Source organism: Artemia sp. Qi Xiang Cuo, chromosome 13 (genome assembly GCF_049724085.1).
Source record: "Artemia sp. Qi Xiang Cuo chromosome 13, ASM4972408v1, whole genome shotgun sequence".
Classification (NCBI taxonomy): Eukaryota; Metazoa; Arthropoda; class Branchiopoda; order Anostraca; family Artemiidae; genus Artemia; species Artemia sp. Qi Xiang Cuo.
Window position 1 is genome coordinate 68,825,604 of NC_142806.1, and position 27,749 is coordinate 68,853,352.

A 27,749-nucleotide genomic window follows, 5' to 3' on the forward strand; every position below is an offset into this window, starting at 1 on the left:
TAAGAATTTGTCTTCTAAGCCTCTTAATATTCAACAGGAAGCCGTTTTGTCGAAGGGTTCGAAGTTCTGTTTTCCAACACCAGTCTCCTATTCAAAAATAATTTCAAAGGTGGAGTCAGGAATTATGGCTTTTAGAGATAAGGTTGATACTCCTCAAGAACTCAGAGCTGATATAATAAGAAAAATAAAAAACTTTAATATGAACTTAATTGGTAAAAAAATTTCACAAAAAAATTACGTTAAAATACTCTCTGATTTGGAAAAGGTTATAGTACTCACCATCATAAGAGCAGATTGAGGATACAAGATAGTAATTATTAACACTGAAGATTATAATTATCAAATGAATTCCATTATATCTGACACTATTACATACAAAAAACTTGATTTTGATCCCACAGATAAATATTTAAAATCAACAAGAAAGGAATTAGAGTCAATTAAAAATAATTTTCACATTACCCCACAGTTTTATAACAAATATTATCCTAGGGGTTGTTCGGCACCCAAGATCTATGGTCTATCTAAGATTCATAAGACGGGAGCCCCTCTCCACCCCATTGTGTCAACTTTTCCTTCACCTGTTTCAAAAATAGTAAAATGGTTGTCGGTAGCTTTGAGTTCACTATTGGGAACACAAAAATCATATTAAAAAAATTCGACTGATCTTACCAATAACTTGAGGTATTTCACACTGGATGATAGTTCAATTATTTGTAATTTTGACGATGTATCTATGTATTCAAATTGTGATTTAAATATGTGCGAGGATATTTTAAAAAGTAAATTAGAAAAAACACTTTGATTTAATACAGGATGTGACTTTAGACAGTTTGGATATTGAAGTCATTATGAGACTAATTATTCTGGTAAATGAATTTTCTTTTTATTTTGGTTTTCCAGGGGAGTTTTATAGACAAATTTTTGGGTTACCTTTGGGGGCTTCTCTTTCTCTTTTATTGGCAAATCTATTCATAGATGCCATTGAAACCTCCGCTATAAACAGTTTTAGAATATCCCCTTGCTTCTGGGGTAGGTTCATGGATGATGGGGTGTGCGTTTGGAAACATGGATTTGACTCCTTAAACCTAATTTGTAAGCATTTAAATAGTTTTGATAATAATATTAAATTTACAGTTGAGTTTGAGGATAACAATAAATTAACTTTTTTGGATATTTTATTAATTAAAAGGGAACTCCATTTACTTTTCTCGATTTACAGAAAACGAACGCACAATGATAGGTATTTAAATTTTCATTCTTGCCACCCTCTGTCGGTGAAATGGGGGGTTGTAATTTCACTAGTGGATAGAGCCTTTAGAATTTGTTCCCGGGAATTTCTGGATTCGGAATTGTTATACTTGAGGGATATTTTATTTTCTAATACTTATCCAATTAAGTTTATTGACAAAATAATTGAAAAAAGACGGGTTAAACATGATAGTAGGGTTATTGGGGTTCCTCAGTCTTTAGATATAGTTGTATCAAAAAGTTTCATTTCATTCATATGTACCTGGTTTGGGTGAAAAACTTTCACGGGTTTTACGTAAATTTGATATTGATACTTGTGTCTAGTTGCTGAGGCTATTTTGTAGTTTTTTTTAATTCTGGGAAGAGGTTATTACTTAGGGAATTCTACTAAGGTTGGTATTTAAAATTCCGCGTTCTTTGATGAAGTTCCCAATTGGTTAAACTCAACGGAAACTTTTTAAAAGGCTTGTTGGACACCATAATACAATAGAAAAAAACCTACAAATAAGCAAGCCTCCAGAAACTTTCGTTTCAGCTTTAGCAGAGCATATTTGGCTTCAACCAGATCATTTTGTAAAATTTGATGAAGCCTTGGCTATTTCTAATGATAAGGGTTACACCCAATGGGCGAGGGAAGCCATAGAAATAAAAAAACATATGCTTGCTAACCTTTCCATAAATAGTGACACAGGTAATTTAAATATTGACCCAATTTATGATAACCTTCTAAAGAGTGAATCAACAGTCAATAAGGGAGTTAAGATTTTAAATAATCACCAGGGGACTATTTTACCTGCTAGACCAAAACGATTTCCTTCAGTAATAGCTAACAAAAGGATTATTTCGCAACAGAATAATTAAAGTAATTTACAGTTTTTTTTTATTTTTCCTCAGTTACTCTGGTGTCATCACTGAAGTAACTCTATATTAGCATCTTTTCCCTACGTGGATCAGTTTGCGCCAATTGTACATTTTTTTTTTTGTTTTTTTTGGTGGTGGTTTTTATTGGTTTTTTAGTTTTATCTTGTTTTTTTTTGTTTTTTTTTGTTCTTCTTGTGTGTCTTTCGTGCTGAAGACGCCTTGTTAGTATAGTCCTTCTTTTGAATTTGCCAAGGCCCCCGTACCAAACAGGTTTTTCTGGTAGGTAAACATGTCATTACACTCTTTGTCAAGAGGATTTACGCAATTTCAAAGTTCAGTGTCTTTTTTTAGTTGTAAACCAAAACCGATGTCTCTTTTTAGTTGCCAATTATTTTTTGTATATATTCAGGTTTCATATTAGATTTTCCATCAGTTTTGAATAGTTTTATTCGAGATAGCACTACAAGTATTTTTTGTAAGAAACATTTACATAGAAAAAATGGATAATTCTAAGCAATTTCTGGTGAGCATCAATATTCTCATTATTATATTAAAAAGAATCGATCTGTAATTTGGGGCTAGAATAAAATGTTGATTTTTTTTTTTATTGTATTAATTGTTAAAAAAGCTTCCTTTTTTTGAGTTTCGGTTTTTTCCTTACTTATAGCTCGTTATCATGTACTGCTGGAAAATGTATTTCAGTGATATTTTAGATCATAGTAGGCTAATGATGCTTTTCGTCTTTAAAAGAAGAATCAAAAACAATTTAGAATCTATGCTGCTTACGGGGATTGACTGAGCCATGTTAATTAACTTTTCCACTTCTTAAATTTATATTTATGTCTACATTTGATTGAAATCTGATAGTTTAAAGAGAAAAAAAGGCTGTTATACCAAAGAGTTTTAATAATTTCTGACTAAATTGACTTTGAATTTCACAAAAAATGTTTATAACCGCATGATTAGTAACAATTTTAGGCTTGAGTATACAAAGAGGAAGCTCGCTGAAGGAAGTGTCAGTGACCGGAGATCTTTGCTTGCGTGTATAGGAATTCCCATGTTATTTGCTTGCATGTATAGGAATTCCCTTGTTATTTGCTTGCATGTATAGTAAATCCCATGGTATTTGCTTGCATGTATAGGAATTCACAAGTTATTTGCTTGCTTGTATAGGAATTCCCTTGTTATTTGCTTGCATGTATAGGAATTCCCATGTTATTTGCTTGCGTGTATAGGACTTCCCATGCTATTTTAAGGGCTTATGTCCCCCCTCCCCCCCATGCTATTATAAGAGTTTATGCCCCCTTCCTATGCTATTCCAGGAGCTTATGTTCCTTCCTATGCTATTATAAGGGCTTTTCCGTGTGGTTTTTCTTTACTTGGTACCCATTAAAAACAAATTTTTTGTGTTAAATAAGTAGTTATTATATATTTTAAAAGAGCTTTACGGGGTTTGAGACTCTCTGTTGACTGATTCCGTTTGATTTTTCTTTACTTAGTGCTCATTAAAAACGAAAATTTTGTGTTAAATAAGTAATTCTGTTATCTTTTAAAAGAGCTTTACGGGGTTTGAGAGACTCGGTTGTCTGATTCCGTGTGATTTTTCTTTACTTGGTGCCCATTAAAAAAGTTGCTAGTGAAAAACCCGTGTGGATGAGTTGAAATAAAAAATTTTAACAAGAAATGTCTGAAAAGTGTTTTGGGGGAGATGGGTTGATTGGCAGAAGGATGTATTAGCGAATTTAAAGTGGAGGGCGAGTTGCTAGCGAAAAAAAATCTAAGCTAATAGAGGTTTTTGACCGTAAACTCTAGTTTTTTGTAAGACAATTATGGAAAATACAATTCTTTGGTTCATAGTTAAAACTTAAGTCCAGGTATGGATCGAAAAATAAACTATTTCTGTAGAATCTGAGCTAATAGGGGTTTTTGACCTTAAACTCTAGTTTCCTGTAAGAAAATTATGGAAAATAGAATTCTCTCGTTCAAATGTGAAACTTAGGTCCATTCTCTGGTTCAAATGTGGAAAACCCCGTGTGAATGAGTTAAAATAGAAATTTTTTAACAAGAAATGACTGAAAAGTGTTTTGGGGGAGATGGGTTAATTGGCAGAAGGATGTATTAGCGTAGTTATAATGGAGGCCGAGTTGCTAGCGAAAAACCCGTGTGGATGAGTTGAAATAAAAAATTTTAACAAGAAATGTCTGAAAAGTGTTTTGGGGGAGATGGGTTGATTGGCAGAAGGATGTATTAGCGAAGTTATAGTTGAGAGCAAGTTGCTAGTGAAAAATCTAAGCTAATAAGGGTTTTTGACCGTAAACTCTAGTTTTTTGTAAGAAAATTATGGAAAATACAATTTGTTGTTTCATAGGTGAAACTTAAGTCCAGGTATGGATTGAAAAATAAACTATTTCTGTAGAATCTGTGCTACTAAGGGTTTTTAAACCCGTGTGGACGAGTTAAAATAAAAATTTTTAACAAGAACTGTCTGAAAAGTGTTTTGGGGGAGATGGGTGGATTGCCAGAAGAATGTATTAGCGAAGTTATAGTCGAGGGACAAGTTGCTAGTGAAAAATCTAAGCTAATAAGGGTTTTTGACCGTAAACTCTAGATTTTTGTAAGAAACTTATGGAAAATACAATTTGTTGGTTCATAGGTGAAACTTCAGTCCAGGTATGGATTGAAAAATAAACTATTTCTGTAGAATCTGAGCTAATATGGGTTTTTGACCATAAACTCTAGTTTCCTGTAAGAAAATTATGGAAAATACAATTCTCTCGTTCAAATGTGAAACTTAGGTCAATTCTCTGGTTGAAATGTGAAACTTAAGTCCAATTTCGGATGCTCATAATAATGAGGACTGATGGTTCTAATTCAATATTTTTTTTTCAAAAAAGCAAACTATTTTTTTTAAAACTTCGAAATTATTCAACCTTTTTTTTTGGTACATATCTTAAAATGACAAAATATGATTACGGCTCTAACAATTGTACTCTGTGATTGGTCAGAGACACAATGTGGCTTTCCCACTGGCATTCTATGTCCGGATATCGACACTACCTAATCTATTGCATGTATTAAATCAGTATTTTTTACCCAGTAGTACGATAAACACATAAGTCATATCTTTTAAAAAAGTGAAGATGGAGCATTTTAATAAAGTGTGTTCACATGTCAATGTTATTGTAGCATTGAATGCTGACAAGGAGAAGTATTTAAACTAAGAAACAAGTAAAAATGGTAGCACTATTGGAAATGTATGTGTGCATTATCATGACAGTAAGGAATTTAATTTCTTTGGAGTACCAAAAAAATTCAACTGTTTTTATGGTGGATATGCAAGAGTGAGATATCCAGAGATGATAGCACTCAAAGAAAATACCAACATAAAAATAATAGTTGATGAAGAGGGATATCTTCTTGCCAGTGCTTGTGGTAACATGCTATCTATTGTTACACCCCATCGTCAACTTTCGGGTATTAGCATTCAACGGAAGATCAAAAGAAGACATGCATACTCTTCTACTAATATCATAAACCATATCTTGTCGACGTGCCGAAACTGTTACCTTTGTAAAAATAGTGTTGTAATAGACAGTGAAATTGCCGGAAAAATAAAAAGGGCATTGGTAGAAAATATCGCTAAGGAATATAAATATTAATCGATGAAAAAAAAAGTGGCAGCAAACTTCACTACCGTTAATCAAACAATTAATGAACCAAATATTAGCAAAGATGAAGTGCATATTGAATATGTGGATAACCCTCCATTAGAAATGTGTTCACATGCTAGTGTTATTGTAGCATTGAATGCTGACAAGGAGAAGTATTTGAACTATGAAACAAGTACAAGTGGTAGCACTATAGGAATAGTATGCGTGCGTTGTCATGACACTATGGAATTAAATTTCCTTGGAATACCAAAAAAAATAAATTATACAAATGGTGGATATGGAAAAGTGTCATTTCCAGAGATGTTAGTACTCAAAGAGAATTCCAACATAAAAATAATAGTTGATGAAGAGGGGTATCTTCATGCTAGTGCTATAGGTAACACGCTACCCATTGATAGAACCTTTCGTCGGCTTTTAGATATTAGCATTCAAATGACAGCAAAGAGAAAAAGAAAGGCCTACTCTGCTACTAATATTATAAACCATATCTTTTCTACATGTCTAAACTATTACCTGTGTAAAAAAAATGTGTTAATAGACATTGAAATTGCCATAAGAATAAAAAGTGTATTGTCAGAAAAATATCACTATGGAATATAAAGATGAAACGATGAAAATCAAAGCACTAGCAAACGTTACTGGCTTTGATCAAACAGTCAATGAATCAAATAATACCAAAGACGAAAAGCATATTGAGCCTGTTCATGAGACACTGGTAAAAATTGTGTATGATTCAAAATGGAATAGTGATTATTCTACTGATTACGAACTAAGAGAAGATAATAACTACAATATCAAGAGAGAACATGGTGAACAATTTTATTGGAATAGATTCAAAATGTCCAAAGTTAATCACTGATATTAATAAGGTATCATACTATATTTTTGTATTAATATTCTACATAAAACTATTTCATTAAAAACATTACATTGTTATGTGTTCATTATTTTTTAGAGTAAGCTAGCACGTCAAGCGTTTAGAATATATATTTAAACATCGACGCTGTAAGAAAAGGAATGTGCGTACATCTATTGTCAAACACATGGGATAAGATTGTCGAAATCTAGGTATCAGAATGAAAAATTGTAGGTAAGTAAGTAAGTAAGCAAGTAAGTACGTAAGCAAGGAAGTAAGTAAGTAAGCAAGTAACAAACTCTTTCTTGAATTCACCTCATGGATACACAATGCAGAAATTTCATTTAAGAAATTATGAAAAAAATTGTAAGAAAGTAACAAAAATTGTAAGCAAGTAACAAACACTTTACTGAAGTCACATCTCGTATACACAATGCAGAAGCTTCATTTAAGAAATTATCAAAAAATTATAAGTAAGTAGCAAATTCTTTCTTGAATTCGCCTCTTGGATAAACAAAAAAACTCATTTCATTCAAGAAATTATGAAAAAAATCTAAACAAGTAACAAATCCTTTCTTGAAGTTACGTCATGGATACAAAACGCAGAAATTTCATTTAAGAAATTTTAAAAAATTGTAAGTAAATAGCAAATTCTTTCTTGAATTCACCAGCTGGATAAGCAAAAAGACATTTCGTTCAAGAAATTATGACAAAATTCTAAGTAAGTAACAAACTCTTTCTTGAAGTTACCTCATGGATACACAATGCAGAAATTTTATTTAAGAAATCACCTGCTGGATAAACAAAAAAGACATTTCGTTCAAGAAACTATGACAAAAGTCCAAGTAAGTAACAAACTCTTTATTGTTTTCATGACTTAGATACACGATGTAAAAATTTAATTCAAGAAATTATGAAAAAATTCTCAGCAAGTAACAATTTCCTTCTTGAAGTCAACTCTTGTGTAGAAATTTAATTCAAAAAATGATGAAAAAAAATTCTCAGTAAGTAACAATTTCTTTCCTGAAGTCAACTCTTGGATACACAATGAGGGAATTTCAAACATGAAATTATGAAAAAATTTTAACTAAGTAGCAAATTCTTTCTTGAATTCACTTGTTTAATAAACAAAAAGAAATTTCATTCAAGAAATTATGAAAAAATTCTAAGTAAGTAACAAACTCTTTATTGTTTTCACGAGGTAGATATACGATGTAGAAATTAAATTCAAGAAATTATGAAAAAATTCTCAGTCTAAGTAGCAAATTCTTTCTTGAATTCACCTGTTGGATAAACAAAAAGACATTTCGTTCAAGAAATTATGACAAAATTCTAAGTAAGTAACAAACTCTTTATTGTTTTCACGAGTTAGATAAACGATGTAGAAATTAATTTCAAGAAATTATGAAAAAATTCTCATTAAGTAACCATTTCTTTCTTGAAGTCAACTGTTGGATACACAGTACGGAAATTTCATTCAATAAATTATGAAAATATTTGTAAGTAAGTAACAAACTCTTTATTGATTCCACATCTTGGATATACAGTACATATACTTCATTAAAGAAATTATGAAAAAATCGCAAGTAAGTAACTTTTTTTCTCTTTATCACAAATAATTTTCACTTAGATACATGAAGTAGAAATTTAATTCAAGAAACTATGAAAAAATTCTCAGTAATTAACAATTTCTTTCTTGAAGTCAACTCTTAGATACACAATACGGAAATTTCATTCAAGAAATTATGAAGGTATTTGTAAGTAAGTAACAATCTCTTTATTGATTTCACCTCTTGAATATTCAGTACAGATACTTAAATCAAGAAACTTGATTAAAAACGTTTTGTAACTAGATGCTATTTACATGCCTTTCGTTGGCACCTTTCCAAATGAGCGGGGATTCCCCACTGTTTCCTACACATTGCGAAAAGTGAGCAGTACGAAAACTCCACGTTTTCAACCAGACGGGTTTTTTAGACAACACACCCACAGAGATGACACACACACACATAGAGACGAGACACGCACAGACACGACACACAAACAGAGTCATAGTGAGAGAGATATCCAAAAAGTTGGGTTGATCTAGGTTCACTTAGAGTGGCGCGCCACTCATAGTTTCTTGAACGAATTGTGTATCTCAGAGTTGACTTAAATAAAGAAAATTAGAATTACTCATTTTTTTTTCAAAATTTCATGAAGTGAATTTATACTTCATGTATCTAATCGAAAAGTGTGTTTGAGAATGATAAAATTTTTAAATTACCTTCGATTTGTTCATAATTTATTTAATGAAGGATATGCACTGTATATCCAAGAGGTGGAATCAATAAAGAGTTTGTTACTTACTTACAAATATTTTCATAGTTTCTTGAATGAAATTTCCGTACTGTGTATCCAACGGTTGACTTCGAGAATTAAATGGTTACTTACTGATAATTTTTTCATAATTTATTGAAATTAATTTCTACATCGTTTATCTAACTCATGAAAACGATAAAGAGTTCGTTAATTACTTATAATTTTTTCATAATATCTTGAACGAAATATCTTTTTGTTTATCCAACAGGTGAATTCAAGAAAGAATTTGCTACTTAGACTGAGAATTTTTTCATAATTTCTTGAATTAATTTCTACATCGTATATCTAACTCGTGAAAACAATAAAGAGTTTGTTACTTACTTAGAATTTTGTCATAATTTCTTGAATGAAATTTCTTTTTGTTTATTCAACAAGTGAATTCAAGAAAGAATTTGCTACTTAGTTACAATTTTTTCATAATTTCTTGAATGAAATTCCCGTATTGTGTATTCAAGAGTTGACTTCAAGAAAGAAATTGTTACTTACTGAGAATTTTTTCATAATTTTTTGGATTAAATTTCTACACAAGAGTTGACTTCAAGAAGGAAATTGTTACTTGCTGAGAATTTTTTCATAATTTCTTGAATTAAATTTCTACATCGTGTATCTAAGTCATGAAAACAATAAAGAGTTTGTTACTTACTTGGACTTTTGTCATAGTTTCTTGAACGAAATGTCTTTTTTGTTTATCCAGAAGGTGATTTCTTAAATGAAATTTCTGCATTGTGTATCCATGAGGTAACTTCAAGAAAGAGTTTGTTACTTACTTAGAATTTTGTTATAATTTCTTGAACGAAATGTCTTTTTGTTTATCCAGATGGTGAATTCAAGAAAGAATTTGCTATTTACTTACAATTTTTGATAATTTCTTAAATGAAATTTCTGCGTTGTGTATCCATGAGGTAACTTCAAGAAAGGATTTGTTACTTATTTAGAATTTTTTCATAATTTCTTGAATGAAATGACTTTTTTTGTTTATCCAAGAGGCGAATTCAAGAAAGAATTTGCTAATTACTTATAATTTTTTGACAATTTCTTAAATGAAGCTTCTGCATTGTGTATCCGAAAGTTGACTTCAAGAAAGGGTTTGTTACTTGCTTAGAATTTTTTGTTCTTGCTTACAATTTTTGTCATAATTTCTTAAATGAAATTTTTGCATTGTGTATCCATGAGGTGAATTAAAGAAAGAGTTTGTTACTTGCTTACTTACTTACTTCCTTGCTTACTTCCCTACTTACTTACTTACTTACTTACCTACAATTCTTCATTCTGATACCTAGATTTCGACAATGTTATCCCATATGTTTGACAATAGATGTACGCACATTCCTTTTCTTACAGCGTCGATGTTTTAATATATATTCTAAACGCTTGACGTGCTAGCTTACTCTAAAAAATAATGAACACATAACAATGTAATGTTTTTAATGAAATAGTGTTATGTAGAATATTAATACAAAAATATAGTATGATACATTATTAATATCAATGATTAACTTTGGACATTTTGAATCTGTTCCAATAAAATGGTTCACCATGTTCTCTCTTGATATTGTAGTTATTGTCTTCTCTTAGTTCGTAATCAGTAGAATAATCATTATTCCATTTTGAATCATACACAATTTTTACCAGTGTCTCATGAACAGGCTCAATATGCTTTTCGTCTTTGGCATTATTTGATTCATTGACTGTTTGATCAATGCCAGTAACGTTTGCTAGTGCTTTGTTTTTCATCGTTTCATCTTTATATTCCATAGTGATATTATCTGACAATACCCTTTTTATTCTTCTGGCGATTTCAATGTCTATTATCACATTTTTTTTACACAGGTAACAGTTTAGACACGTAGAAAAGATATGGTTTATGATATTAGTAGCAGAGTAGGCCTTTCTTTTCCACTTTGCTGTCATTTGAATGATAATACCTAAGAGCCGACGAAAGGTTCGATCAATAGGTAGCGTGTTACCTATAGCACTAGCATGAAGATACCCCTCTTCATCAACTATTATTTTTATGTTGGCATTCTCTTTGAGTACTAACATCTCTGGAAATGATACTTTCCCATATCCACCATTTGTATAATTGAATTTTTTGGTACTCCATAGAAATTTAATTCTATAGTGTCATGACAACGCACGCATACGTTTTCGATAGTGCTACCACTTGTACTTGTTTCATTGTTCAAATACTTCTCCTTGTCAGCATTTAATGCTACAATAACACTAGCATGGGAACACATTTCTAATGGGGGGTTATCCACATGTTCAATATGCACTTTATCTTTGCTAATATTTGGTTCATTAATTGTTTGATTAACGGTAGTGAAGTTTGCTGCCACTTTGTTTTTCATCGATTAATAATTATATTCCTTAGTGATATTTTCTGCCAATGCCCTTTTTATTTTTAAGGCAATTTGACTGTCTATTACAACATTATTTTTACAAAGGTAAAAGTTTCGGCACGTCGACAAGATATGGTTTATGAAATTAGTAGAAGAGTATGCATGTCTTCTTTTGATCTTCCGTTGAATGCTAATACCCGAAAGTTGACGATGGAGTGTAACAAGAGGTAGCATGTTACCACAAGCACTGGCAGGAAGATATCCCTCTTCATCAACTATTATCTTTATGTTGGCATTTTCTTTGAGTGCTATCATCTCTGGATATCTCACTCTTGCATATCCACCATAAAAAGAGTTGAATTTTTTGGTAATCCAAAGAAATTAAATTCCTTACTGTCATGACAATGCACACATACATTTCCAATAGTGCTACCATTTTTACTTGTTTCATAGTTTAAATACTTCTCCTTGTCAGCATTCAATGCTACAATAACATTGACATGTGAACACAATTTATTAAAATGCTCCATCTTCACTTTTTTAAAAGATATGACTTATGTGTTTATCGTACTACTGAGTAAAAAATACTGATTTAATACATGCAATAGACTAGGTAGTTTCGATATACGGACATAGAACACCGGTGGCAAAGCTACATTGTGTATCTGAACAATCACATATTAAAAGTTTTATCGCCTTAAGAATATTTTTTAATTTTAATATACGTACAAAAAAAAAAAAAAGTTGAATAATTTCTAAGTTTAAAAAAAATATTTTTTTTTTATGAAAAAAAAATATTTAATTATAACAGTCAGTCCTCATTATTATGAGTATCCGAAACTGGACTTAAGTTTCACATTTGAACCAGAGAATTGACCTAAGTTTCACATTTGAACGAGAGAATTGTATTTTCCATAATTTTCTTACAGGAAACTAGAGTTTATGGTCAAAAACCCTTATTAGCTCAGATTCTACAGAAATAGTTTATTTTTCAATCCATACCTGGACTGAAGTTTCACCTATGAACCAACAAATTGTATTTTCCATAATTTTCTTACAAAAAACTAGAGTTTACGGTCAAAAACCCTTATTAGCTTAGATTTTTCACTAGCAACTTGTCCCTCCACTATAACTTCGCTAATACATCCTTCTGCCAATCAACCCATCTCCCCCAAAACACTTTTCAGACATTTATTGTTAAAATTTTTTATTTCAACTCGTCCACACGGGTTTCAAAACCCTTATTAGCTCAGATTCTACAGAAATAGTTTATTTTTCAATCCATACCTGGACTTAAGTTTCACCTATGAACCAACAAATTGTATTTTCCATAATTTTCTTACAAAAAACTAGAGTTTACGGTCAAAAACCCTTATTAGCTTAGATTTTTCACTAGCAACTCGGCCTCCACTATAACTACGCTAATACATCCTTCTGCCAATTAACCCATCTCCTCCAAAAACACTTTTCAGACATTTCTTGTTAAAATTTTTTATTTCAACTCATCCACACGGGTTTTTCACTAGCAACTTGCCCTCCACTATAACTTCGCTAATACATCCTTCTGCCAATCAACCCATCTCCACCAAAACACTTTTCAGTCATTTCTTGTTAAAAAATTTCTATTTCAACTCATCCACACGGGTTTTTCCACATTTGAACCAGAGAATGGACCTAAGTTTCACATTTGAACGAGAGAATTGTATTTTCCATAATTTTTTTTACAGGAAACTAGAGTTTATGGTCAAAAACCCTTATTAGCTCAGATACTACAGAAATAGTTTATTTTTCGATCCATACCTGGACTTAAGTTTCAGCTATGAACCAACGAATTGTATTTTCCATAATTTTCTTACAAAAAACTAGAGTTTACGGTCAAAAACCCCTATTAGCTTAGATTTTTTTCGCTAGCAACTCACCCTCCACTGTAAATTCGCTAAGACATCCTTCTGCCAATCAACCCGTCTCCCCCAAAACACTTTTCAGCTATTTCTTGTTAAAATTTTTTATTTCAACTCATCCACACGGTGTTTTCGCTAGCAACTTTTTTAATGGGCACCAAGTAAAGAAAAAACACACGGAATCAGACAACCGAGTCTCTCAAACCCCGTAAAGCACTTTTAAAAGATACAAGAAGTACTTATTTAACACAAAAATTTCGTTTTTAATGAGCACTAAGTAAAGAAAAATCAAACGGAATCAGGCAACAGAGATTCTCAAACCCCGTAAAGCTCTTTTAAAAGATATAAGAACTACTTATTTAACACAAAAATTTTGTTTTTAACGGGTACCAAGTAAAGAAAAACCACACGGAAAAGCCCTTATAATAGCAGAGGAAGGAACATAAGCTCCTGGAATAGCATAGGAAGGGGGCATAAACTCTTATAATAGCATGGGGGGAGGGGGGGACATAAGCCCTTAAAATAGCATGGGAATTCCTATACACGCAAGCAAATAACATGGGAATTCCTATACATGCAAGCAAATAACAAGGGAATTCCTATACATGCAAGCAAATAACTTAGGAATTCCTATACATGCAAGCAAATAACATGGGAATACCTAGACATGCAAGCAAATAACTTGGGAATTCCTATACATGCAAGCAAATAACATGGGAATTCCTATACATGCAAGCAAATAACAAGGGAATTCCTATACATGCAAGCAAATAACATGGTAATTCCTATACATGCACGCAAATAACATGGGAATTCCTATACATGCAAGCAAATAACAAGCGAATTCCTATAAATGCAAGCACATAACATGGGACTTCCTATACACGCAAGCAAAGATATCCGGTCACTGACACTTCCTTCAGCGGGCTTCCTCTTTGTATACTCAAGCGTAAAATTGTTACTAATCATGCGGTTATAAACATTTTTTGTGAAATTTAAAGTCAATTTAGTCAGAAATTATTAAAACTCTTTGGTATAACAGCCTTTTTTTCTCTTTAAACTATCAGATTTCAATCAAATGTAGACATAAATAGAAATTTAAGGAGTGGAACAGCTAATTAACATGGCTCAGTCAATCCCCGTAAGCAGCATAGATTCTAAATTGTTTTTTATTCTTCTTCTAAAGACGAAAAGCATCATTAGCCTACTATGATATAAAATATCACTGAAATAAATTTTCCAGCAGTACATGATAACGAGCTATAAGTAAGGAAAAAACCGAAACTCAAAAAAAAAGGAAGCTTTTGTAACAATTAATACATTAAAAAAAAAAAAATCAACATTTTATTCTAACCCCAAATTACCGATCGATTCTTTTTAATATAATAATGAGAATATTTTTACTCACCAGAAATTGCTTAGAATTATCCATTTTTTCTATGTAAATGTTTCTTACAAAAAATACTTGTAGTGCTATCTAGAATAAAACTATTCAAAACTGATGGAGAATCTAATATGAAACCTGAATATATACAAAAAATAATTGGCAACTAAAAAGAGACATCGGTTTTGGTTTACCACTAAAAAAAGACACTGAACTTTGAAATTGCGTAAATCCTCTTGACAAAGAGTGTAATGACATGTTTACCTACCAGAAAAACCTGTTTGGTACGGGGGCCTTGGCAAATTCAAAAGAAGGACTATACTCTTGTTTGTATACAGGCGAAATATTCGCGTTGTTTTTGTTGTTTTCTTTTCTCTCCACTGGCCACAGTCTCGTTTGTTTGTTTTTTTTGATATTTTTCTGTTTGTTTGTTTTTGTAATGGCTTGACAGTTAAGCTTAATATATTTACTTAGCCAATTTTAAGGGCAACAATTATCCGCTTCTGTCAATTATTATTTGTCTTTATTTAAAAAACATGCAAATCTATTAAATCAACAAATTTTCTTAAAAAATTGCAAGAAGGAATCAGTGATTCCGAAATCTTTTAGAATATGTACCCATTTTGGAACTGAAAATGAAACAAAATTAAAAAATAAATTAAGCCTAATAGCTTTAAATCACGTAATTTATGAATAAAAACAGAGACGTTTTAAACTGTCGAAGGACTTAAATTATGTTGGAAACCTTTTAATAAATAATCTTACATGTGAAATTTTTATGCGAATTAATGAATTTACCATTAGATCTTTTAGCCATGACTTTAAATTGTCCAAGGTTCGTTTGGTTGACAAGTTTAATAAACTTTTGTTTGAGAATTTCCAAGATTCAGATGTTTTTTATCCTCGTCATTGTCTGAGTCCAGCAATTAAGAATTTGTCTTCTAAACCTCTTAATATTCAACAGGAAGCCGTTTTGTCGAAGGGTTCTAAGTTCTGTTTTCCGACACAAGTCCCCTATTCAAAAATAATTTAAAAGGTGGAGTCAGGAATTATGGCTTCTATAGATAAGGTTGATACTCCTCAAGAACTCAGAGCTGAGATCGTAAGAAAACTAAACACCTTTAATATGAACTTAATTGGTAAAGACATTTCACAAAAAAATGACATTAAAATACTTTCTGATTTGAAAAAGGATAAATTCCTCACTATCACCAGAGCCGATAAGGGAAACACGATCGTAATCATGAATACTGAAGATTATAATAATCAAATGAAATCCATTATTTCTGACACTATTACATACAAAAAACTTGATTTTGATCCTACAGATAAATATGTAAAATCAACAAGAAAGGAATTAGTGTCAATGAAAAAAAATTTTCACATTACCCCACAGTTTTATAACAAATATTATCATAGGGGTTGTTCGGCACCCAAGATCTATGGTCTATCTAAGATTCACAAGACTGAAGCCCCCCTCCACCCCACTGTGTCAATTTTTCCGTCACCTGTTTCAAAATTAGGAAAATGGTTGTCGGTAGCTTTGAGTTCACTTTTGGAAACACAAAAATCATATTAAAAAAATTCGACTGATCTTACTAATAAATTGCGAAATTTCACACTGGAGGAGAGTTCAATTTTTTGCAGTTTTGATGTTGTGTCCATGTATTCAAATTGTGATTTAAAAAGGTGCGAGGATATTTTAAAAAGTAAATTAGAAAAACACTTTGATTTAATACCGGATGTGACTTTAGTCAGTTTGGATATTGAAGTCATTATGAGACTAATTATTCTGGTAAATGAAGTTTCTTTTTATTTCGTTTTTTCAGGGGAGTTTTATAGACAAATTTTTTGGTTACCTTTGGGGGCTTCTCTTTCTCCTTTATTGGCAACTCTATTCATAGATGTCATTGAAACCTCCGCTATAAGCAGTTCTAGAATCTCATATTGCTTCTGGGGTAGGTTCATGGATGATGTGGTGTGTTCTTTGAAGCTTGAATGGGGCTCCTTAGACATATTTTGTAAGAATTTAGATAGTTTTGATAATAATATTATATTTACAGTTGAGTTTGAGGACAATAATAAATTACCTTTTCTGGATATTTAATTAATTATAAGTGATCTTCATTTACTTTCCTCGATTTACAGAAAACCAACGCACAATGATAGGTATTTGAATTTTCATTCTTGCCACCCAAGGTCGGTGAAATGGGGAGTTGTAATTTTACTAGTGGATAGATCCTTTAGAATTTGTTCCAAGGACTTTCTGGATTCAGAATAATTATACTTGAGGGATATTTTGTTTTGTAATAATTATCCAATTAAGTTTATTGATAAAATAATTGAAAATAGACGGGTTAAACATGATAGTAGGGTTATTGGGGTTTCTCAGTCTTTAGATTTAGTTGTATCAAAAAGCTTCATTTCATTACCATATGTACCTGGTTTGGGTGAAAAACTTTTACGGGTTCTACGTAAATTTAGTATTGATACATGTTTCCAATCGTTGAGGCCAATGGGTAGTTTTTTTAGTTCTGGTAAGGATTTAACTCGGGGAAATTTAGTAAGTGGGGTGTATAAAATTCCGTGTTCTTGTGGAAAGTTCTATATTGGTAGGACTCACCAACAATTTGTTGAAAGGTTTATTGAACACCGAAACTCAATAGAAAAAACCCTACAATTAAGCAAGCCACCAGAAACTTTCGTTTTAGCTTTAGCAGAGCATATTTGGATTCAACCAGATCATTTTGTAAAATTTGATGAAGCCTTGGCTATATCTATTGATAAGGGTTGCACCCAATGGGCGAGGGAAGCCATAGAAATTAAAAAACATATGTTTGCTATTCTTTCCATAAATAGGGACACAGGTAATTTAAATATTGACTCAATTTATGATAACCTTCTAAAGAGTGAATCAACAGTCAATGAGGAAGTTAAGATTTTAAATAATCACCAGGGGACTATTTTACCTGCTAGACCAAAACGATTTGCTTCAGTAAAAGCTAAAAAAAGGATTATTTCGCGACAGAATAATTAAATTAATTTACAGTTTTTTTTTATTTTTCCTCAGTTCCTCTGGTGTCCTCAATGAAGCATATCTATAATAGCATCTTTTCCCTTCGCGGATCAGTTTGTGCTGAGAGTACATTTTTGTTTGTTTTTTTTGGTGGGGGTTGTATTGGTTTTTAGTTTTATCTTGTTTTTTTTTTTTTTTTTTTTTGTTCTTCTTGTGTGTATTTAGTGCAGAAGACGCCTTGTTTGTATACAGGCAAAATATACGCATTGTTTTTTTTGTTTTATTTTATCTCCACTGGCCACAGTCTCGTTTGTTTGTTTTTTTTAAATCAAGGCCAAACCATAGAAATCAAGACCAAACTGTGGAAATCATGGCCAACCTCTAAAATAATCCTGACCAATACATAGAAATCCAAAAGAATTCTTAAAAATCATAACCAATACATATAAATCTGGAAGAATTAATAAAAATCCTAAGCAATGCATTTAAATCCATACAAATTCATAAAAATCAGGGTCAACCCTAATAAATCGATGAAAAATACATAGAAATTCAGGGGAATTTATAGAAATTATAACCAATGCATAGAAATGCAGACAAATTCATAAGAACCCGTGCCAACCATAGAAATACAGCCCAAACCATAGGAATTAAGACCAAATTGTAGAAATCATGGACAATCTCTAAAAAATGATGACTAGTACACAGAAATCCCGACGAATTCATGAAATCAAGACCAAAATGTCGAAATTAAGGCTCCTCTCTTAAAATCTGGACAAAGTCACAAAGATCAAGAAAACAATATTGGGGGGGGGGGGGGTATTGGAGTCCTGGAGGGGGACTTGGGTCCCTGTAGGGGGACATGGGATTCTGGATGGGAATGTGGTGACCCAAACTCATGCGCATATCTCCGGTAATGGAAAAACAATATGTCAGGTCCATTACATTACAAAAAGGATACCTACACGGTTGTAGTCATTACAATATTTTGGATATCGTAACAAGTATCATTAACCATCAAAAGAACATGTTTGTCCAGGAAGTATCTCAAATCCCCATGGTGTGCATATTCTCGGAATGATGCCAAAAAATATGCGCGGAAACAGATCCCTGATAACATTTACCATATATACAATTGAGAAATCGATTGCACAAATAACTTGTTACGATATTGCGACTCTTAACATCAGTTGGCCAGGGTCCCAGAAACAATATATTGATTATCTAGAATGTATTTCGAAGGACATAGTATCTTCAATGACTTGTTGGCTCAATCGAGTAACGTGACGTTCTTTTACCATAGGAAATCAAGGGTCTCACTTTCGATTCCCACATCAAACACACATTTCAAAAAATCAATGGAAAACTGCTCAAAAGCTAAAAAAATGTTGTTGTTGGAAAAGAAAACATCTATAATTGTAATTAAAAATAACACCATCTATGAATTCCGCTATGTAGATGGCAACATCTGGGATGTCGCCGTTAAAACTTCTTCAGGATCTTAAGCCACTAAAGAAACAAAGAGTAGCACTCTCTACTTCTAATGTAAGCACATGACCAATTACACTAGAATAATGATACCTGCCCAGTTTTAGTCATAATCAATAATCAATAGTCAAGAATGAGCAATCGCTTCGATGCCTTTAGAGTACAAAAAAAGATCTCATCCAATTTTTTATTAGAATCCATAACAAAACTTCGTTTGTAAGACATATTGTCACTTCAATTTCAATTCTAAACATTAGCTTTAAATAAGGCAATAGGTCTGCTCTGAATGTTTGCACTATTAGTGAAAAATTCTGAAAAATCTTTATCGCAAAATTTGAGATAAGAATGTCCGCTTGAAATGATTTCCTATGGCTGCGCTAAAAAAAAATAACATTTCCTTCATCGATAAAAAATTGTTCCCAAGGAAATTTTAGATCTCTGTCGTTACGAGAGAGGATATGGTGGATTATTAACTCCAATATGGCTGCGCTTGTATTGTATAGGGCTGTTTAATTAATGTGGGACAGGGCTGTTTAAAAAATGATGGGCCACTTGTATGGTGGGACTGTGGCTTTGCCACCTTCATCAGAAATTTGTTTTACATTTGAGCAAAATTAAAGAAGGAAATTTACATCCAGACTTTGAATGAACTTTGTCTATGAACTCTCTCTGAAAATAATCTAGTGAAAAATCCGGAAGTTCATTATTTTGTGAATTACCCGAAAAGTTATTGATTTGGTTGTGAATAAATATGCTAGTTTCAATTTTATTATTTTATTATTTCTACTGAAAACGGCTGCTGGATATGTGATCGAAATATCTGGACTTTTGTACCTTTTTTCATTGTCTAAATAAGTAGTTTTATCTCGATTTGAAAGCTTATTTGTTCGTCATAAAAAGGCAGTATGGTCTAAAAAACAACATTTAATTCAAGGTGTTACGTCGAAAATTCCAACTTGATAATTCCCATATTCCCATAGACATAGTTAGTGGACGTTTAATTTATATTGAACAAGATGGATATCTCGAGATTTTGATCAGCTGTCTTTGGAGAAAAAAGGTGCTTGAAAGGGGGATTGGTTGCCCTTTGATCACTTCTTATTCTTAAAAAGAGCACTAGAACTTTCAATTTTCTGTCGATTGAGTCCATTCCAAAGTTTCTACGATAACTCCTTCCACTACGTCATGGTCTCTCCGAAATATAGTCACTGCTATTGTCTCTGGGTCTCAGCCCCACGCCCCCCCCCCCCGATTAGGGCCAGAAATAGCCTTAGTTAATATACAAAAGTTTGTTTATTTTGTAGGTTTCTTTCTTCTTTTTTTTTTGCTTATTTATCATCAATAGTTCGTTTTAAAAACAATTACAAAAAACAACAAATTCCATAATAGATTGTATATAGCATTTTTTTTTCCTTTTTTGTGAAAAAAAAACACAAAGTCAGCAAACTTGTTTATATGGATTAGAGTTATGTTTGTTAACACCAGGGGGAGAAGACTGACCTGCCGAAACAGTGGCGATGTTATAGGGTATATTTCTGTTTTTCTATCTGATTTTTGTCCTACACCGTAGATCCTATGTTCTTAAACAGGCTCTGTACAAACAAAATTCTCACTAGATTACATACAGGTTTTTTAAATTGATTTTCAGGGTTTCTTTAATAACCCCGCCCCAAATCACCGTATTGCTTAGGCATGACCATGTTAACCAGGAGTGAGGTTGAATGAAGTCATAACGTTAACCAGGTGTGACGTTAACCAGGCTTGGCCACGTTAACTAGGAGTGAGGTTGAATGAAGCCATAACGAAAATCGCAAATGGCATATTCTTCTTGCTACTCTTCACTATAGCTTAGCCCAATCAACTTAATGCACTCTTTTGAACCTAATAACAAAATCCTTATTTCACTACATTTTTGGAGGTAAATGCAGGGAGGCGACTGCAGGGAATTACAATAGCTGTATATGTGTTGCTTACTACTTTTTTTCTCTTTCTGATTTCCTTTTTGATTGTTCTTTCAGGTTTATTTCTTGTTAACAGTTGGCTCATAATTTAAAATAAAGCTAATTTCAAAAACAGCCTTGTTTTCTATAGTTTAAAGATAAGAAAATCTAGAGTTAATTTTTTGAACTTTCTTGTTTAAAACAATTCTAGAGTCTTTTTACAAATATGTTACGAAATATAAAATTTTATATCGTTGATTTTTAATTGAAAACATAATTTCTTGGTCTGAAAGGCTAGGTATGTCGCTTCTGATAGTTTGAAAGGCTTGATACAGCGTTGTAAAAATTCGATACTGGTGCATTATGCGGACACCGCTATATACTGTATGTGGAATGTCAAACGGGAAATGCTACAGTCAACCGGAAAACATAGATACCTGCTTATAATGGTTGATAAACAAAATAATAAGAATTACAAGTTACAATTATGCGCCCAGAACGCTATAATGTCTTTCGCAATCGCTGAAAAATAATCTCTACCTTTAAACTTCACTTTCGCACGCCACATGTGCTTGGCTAAGTAAGCTGATAAATGTTGGCGGGCAGTACCTCGGTGTCGTTTATTTTGCCTTTTGCCAAACCGACTTTTTGCTTACATTGCCATGCACAACACCTCCAATATAGTCCAATACGCTTCTCATACAAGTATAAAGTCGTGATGTGTCCATTTTCGCATTCTTTTGTCTTGCGCAATAACCCCTTATCCTTTAAAAAATCAACTGCCTCTTTTTCTGTCTTTGGCAAATCCCAAATTGTTATTCTAACATTCATATTAGACCAATTCCACTCTAACAACTTTTTTAGTACAGGGTATCTGTCTCTTTCGTTTGACTGTAGGGTTTCCCGTTTGACATTCCACATACAGTATATAGTGGTGCCCGCATAATGCACCAGTACCGAAAATTCATACCCTTTGCACTTACAGCACAAACAAACTTTAACATACCAATTTACCGGTCCCCTGCTAACCCGTACATCTATTCAAGGAAGCTTGGTATTAATATTGAAATTCATCGCTTACGCATTCACAGGGTGCGATTCATGGTTGCCAATAGCTCCATAAACAGGAGTATTCGGGAAAAATTCCAGCAACAAATTTGTCATCTCTTGAATAATGTTTAGGTGTTCAGCTGCATCGGTCTCCCAGACATCATGCGGTGGAAGGTCTCCAGTCCAAACAATAAAATCAATCGCCTGTGTGAAATAGAAAAGTTAGATGTCGTTTCTGTTTAGGTACGTTCGTGGGAACTTAGTATAGAGAGCAGGGCAAACGTGTTAGGAAGACATAAAATAAACACTCAAGACTATATAATATGGGCCTATATAAGAACCTGTGATGAACATATGAACAATAGAATAATAAATGTGCTGTTTTTTGGTAGTTCAAAACGGTCTGGAAGGATAGAATGATTTTGTTTTTAACTGTGACTATGATACTACAATCGGATGGGGAAAGCAGAGTTGTTAAGAACTGTTTTGAAAATAATTCGAGCAGATGACGAATTGTCAGAGGACTGTGTTAAGTGTTCGTTTTACCAACTGTGAACAAAAAAGATGAATGGCAAATAGAGCTTTATTCCACTGTCTAAACTGGTCATGATATAAATCTTGAGAGGGTTTGGACAAAATTGAGGAAGGATTGGTTTAAAAAAAACTGCTGTTATTTTTTACACAAGGGGAGCAGGATGTCCTCTCAGGCTGTGGTCAGGAAATATAAAAAAAAAACTAAAATAAGTGGGATATTTTTGGAGGCAAATAGAGAATTTTTAAAATGATGGGATGAAGTAGGACCTCGTCCATAAGCATTGGCCTTGGCTGGGTTCAATAACTATAAGGACTTTGCTGTATTTTCATACAGAATCTGAGTGACTTCTGGTGTTTTTGATCTTCAGCTCTCTTTTTTCTGAGGAAAGCGACAAGTGAAATATTTATATATACTAATTGAATTCTGTGCTTGAAAAGGACCTTATTTATTGGAATTCTTTTGTTCAAGTGTCTTGGTTGCTATGATGAGCTGTTTTAGTTTCAATATTGTAGGAAAATAAGGCAATCATCTTCAAAGGGGGACTTCAAATTCTGACTTGAGAGGAAGGTATATTAGCTAGAAAATCAAAATGTTTATTTACAATATAACAAAAAGCTTTTGAACTATAAACTCCTATGGACTAGAATCTACTCATAATTGAACCAAACAGTTCTTGGTAATGCATTGTAAGTAAGGAGCGACTCTTAACTATAGTAACCGAAACTCTAAAGAACCGGATAACAATAGATACATCAAAAGATTTAAGATGACATTCTTGTTCAAAATAGTTAAAAGGTCCAATAACTATGCCTCCAGGAATTACATGCCCCCTCCCACAGGCCCTGGGGAAAGGGCTGCAAGCTATTGAAATTTTTTCATTGTTTACATATAGTACTTATTATTGGGATTCATACAGACATTTTTTTTGGGGGGGGGGCGGGTAATTTTCCTCGGGGGAATATTTTCCATGGGGAGAATTTTCCGTGGAGAGGATCTGCAGGTGAACTATTTAAAACTCATTAAAATTAAATTTACTCACTAAAAGTTACGGGCGTGAGGGAAATATACCTGACTTCCAAAACCGTTACCTCCTAAGGGGCAGTGTTCCAGAAGGAAATAACACCATCAATTAAGCATGTCATAAAATCTTTCAGATATTTAAGCCTCTATTAGTAAAATAGGGTCCTATATCCCTAGAAAGTCAAGAGAAGGCTCATTTTGAAAATTCTGATACAGCCAATCAATTTAAAAATTATAACTTAACTGTATATTGAGCTTCTCTAATTTCGAACAGTTAGGGATAACGAACTGTAAGTAAGGTGTGACTCGGCTCAATAGTAACCGAAACTCTAGAAAAAGGAATTTTAATATCAAAAAGTGCGTCAAAGAATTGGCTTATTATACAAATTTCCCCTACATAAGATTAATTAAAAAAAAACTTTCCGAAAAAGAAGTTTTCTAGATAAAAGTAAAGGCCATATTAAACTTTGAATCATAAGAAATAGAAACCTACAATAACTTAAACTCAAAACAACCAGAAATTATTATAAAAGAATAAATGAAATCCAAAACGAACAGAAATTATATAAACGATCATAGCAAATAAACCATACAACAATGTTAATAATATAAATGAATAGATAAATCCCGGAACGAGTAAAGGTTAAGCTGAATATGCGAAGCAAGCTTAAAGCGAATAAAAATATTTTGCTATTGAGGCATAAATGAAATCCAAAACAAACAGAAATTAAATAAACAATCATAGCAAACAAACTAACCATAGTCACTAATATAAATGAGTAAATAAATCTTAGAACGAGTGAAACTTAAATTCAATATGAAAATCCAGCTTGAAACGAACAATTTTAAATAAATAGCTTGAAATCCAGCTTGCCTCCTTCTTTCACTGTAAAAGTTTAAAACCTACTGTGTCATTGAGTGCAATGACAAAACTATATGTGTCTTGAACAGTCTTCAAAAAAACAAATAGAATCGATCTGAATGTTTGATATAAAATGCTATTAATTGTTGGAAGATCATCAATTCAAGAAATTATTTCACAGTAATTTAATTTTCATTTTCAATGTTTATACGACCTTACGACCTTTAAAGTTTATATTACCACATTTTCTGTAAAAAGCTTATATGCCCCCGCGGCATAAGTTACAACCCATCCCATGGCTCTGGGGGGGGGACGTTGACAAAGAAGTTTTTGTTATCTTATCATTGGACTATTTCAAAAAACTGACTATCTCAAAATTTTCATTTGATGCATTTAGGGAAAAGAGGATGTTGGTGTCAGGGAGGGGTAGATGCCCTTCGTTAACTTTTGACTCATAAAATGGTAACTAGAGCTTTCAATGTCCAATCAAATGAGCCACCTTCGAGGCTTATACGACCACCCCTTACATAAAAACCTTATACACCTCCAGGGCATAACTTAAAACACTTGCCCCCGGGCTCTTGGGGGTTGTGTTGATCCCTGGAGTTTTTTTATCTGATGATTGAACTACTTTAAAACAATAGCTATCTCAAATTTTGTATTGGATGGTTTTTAGGGAAAAGGGGCTAGGGGTGGGGCTATTTGCCCTCGGATCTCTTTTGACTCTTAAAAAGTGAACTAGAACTTTCAATTTCTAATTCAATGAGCCCACTCTGAAGTTTATACGAGCATCCCTTCCATAAAAACCATATATGACCCCAGGGCATAACTTACAACGCCTGCCTTCGGGCCTTTGGGGGTTGTGTCGACACCTGAGCTTTTGTTATTTTACTTTTGAACTATTTTTACAAAATGGCAATCACAAAATCTTTATCGGATACATTTGGGTAAAAAAGGGCATGGGGAGGGCTAGTTACCCTCGGATCTCTTTTGACTCTTAAAAAGTGAACTAGAAATTTCAATCTCTAATCAAATGAGCACTCTCTGAAGTTTATGCGAGCATTCCTTGCATAAGAACTTTATATGCCCCCAGGGAATAACTTACAACGCCCAGGCCCCGGAGGGAAGGGGGTTGTATTTTTTATATGATCGTTGAACTTTTTTTTAACAAAATGGCTATCTCAAAATTTTCATCGGATGTGTTTGGGAAGAAAAGACCGTGGGGTGGGGGGCTAGTTGGACTCGGATCTCTTTTCACTCTTAAAAAGTGAACTAGATCTTAAAATTTCCAATCAAATAGGCTCTCTCAGAGTTTTATACAAATATCCCTTTCATAAGAACTATATATACCCCCAGGACATAATTTAAAACGCCTGCCCCTGGTCCCTGAGGGATTGTGTCCACACCTGAGTTTTTGTTATCTGACCTTTTAACTACTTTCAACAAAATTGCCATCTCAATCTTTTATCGGATACATTTGGGGAAAGGGGGTATGAGGGGGCTAGTTATCCTCCAATCTCTTTTGACTCTAAAAAAGTGAACTAAAACTTTCAATTTCCAATAAAATGAGCCCTCTCTGAAGTTTTTACGAGCATCCCTACCATAAGAACCATATATGTCCCCAGGGTATAATTTACAACGCCTGCCCTTGGGCCCTGGGGGTTGTGTTGACCCCGGAATTTTCTTTTTATGATCTTCGAACTATTTTTTAAAAAATGGATATCTCAAAGCTCTTATTGGATGACTGAGAAAAAAAGGGCGTTACAGATTTTACAGGATTCCTATACGAAGCTCTTTTTATGTCTTACTTTCAATTTTCCCAACTCAATTTTGCATGTGGAGATATTCCAGGGAAATTGTCCAGAGGAAATATTCAGTGGGTTTGGATTTCGGGGAAATAATATCCATGGAAGGGGGATCTCCAGGGTGATCGGAAAAACGTCAGCCATCAGAATAAAGTGAGAAATTAAAGTCTTTTTCAAATCGAAGCTGCTAAGGAGAATTTTTTCAGCCAGAATCGTCAACAATGAATTTTAAGGAGGGGTGGGGGATTTTCAAAGTAAATGGAATGGGTATTTTACAAGGGGGCGTATGGATGAAATCTTTGTGCTATACAGAAAAAGACATCTGAAACAAGAAGGTGTTTGTCACTCAACAGTACCCTTATTACAGGCTCTCTCCAATAAAATTCTTGAGAATGAAATTAGTATATACCAATATCCAAAGCCTCCTTCCATATGAATCTCAAGGATTACGATGCTTTTTATAAAGGCCTATATTACTGAAACCCTTAGTCTCTGTACCACTTTCCACAAGAGAGCAGGCAAATGGTTAATTTATGGTAAACTTACTGATTTTGTCTGATTTACTGATTTTATCTCCGGCCTGGTGGAAACTCTGATCTGTTCCAGAGTTACATGCTGAAAAGTCCCATCTTATTTCATCATCTTAATGTTAGAGGCGGTGAACTAAATTAAAAAACCAATATTGGAAGAGCCATGAAACAGAGGAATAAAAAGTGATTGAACGCAAAGACTAGGTTTTTAATGGCCATTTTACTGTAAAATTAAGTTGGTATCTCATGTTTAATTTTAATTCATGACTCTACCTTAAAAAATACTGGGAAATTACTATTTATTTATAGTTTGAAGGTTTTGGCGATTAGGACACAGTCTTGAAGACAAGGTAGTTAGAACAGAAGCTGAAAAATAATGTTTGAAATTATTCAGACGCAGAAAGTCTAAATCTTTGACAAATTCAGAGATTGGCTAAGACCCGTTACGTCTTGAAGGAGAAATAAGCAAATATTGGAAGAAGATATGAATTGGTTCTAAAACAGTCCTAACTAGATAACAATGGAAAACAAAAAAAAACAAAAAAAAAACGCTTGTAAAGAAAACAGCTGACCAACACTAGATAAGAAAATAAAGTGAGAAGAGTATAAAAGTTTGACAAAAACTGAATCCTAAACAGTAACTATACTAGGGCGTCCCTTTAACAGTAAAAATGGGACTGAAGGCAATAAATCATAAGGTTTTTTTTTTTGTCATTTGGAATTATTAAGTTATTTTCTTATGTTTTAGTTAAACTAAAGACGGCAGAGCTAGGTTTTCTGTCAAAATATTTGGTAAATTTTAGAGTTTTCGTTCAATAATTGAAAATATTTTCCCAGTTTTGCGCTTGTGTCGTGGTTTGTTATAGGGGAAGAAAG

General features: G+C 32.9%; 1 protein-coding gene across 1 annotated transcript in view; it reads right to left on the reverse strand.

The window, feature by feature from the left end:
* Positions 1-27,749, reverse strand: part of LOC148945588 (sphingomyelin phosphodiesterase-like) — a 262,982-nt gene that overhangs the window by 91,670 nt on the left and 143,563 nt on the right. Inside the window, exon 7 of the mRNA XM_089098860.1 lies at positions 22,153-22,325. Within this exon, the coding sequence (XP_088954986.1) occupies positions 22,153-22,325 (173 nt within the window). The remainder of the gene's footprint in view (positions 1-22,152; positions 22,326-27,749) is intronic.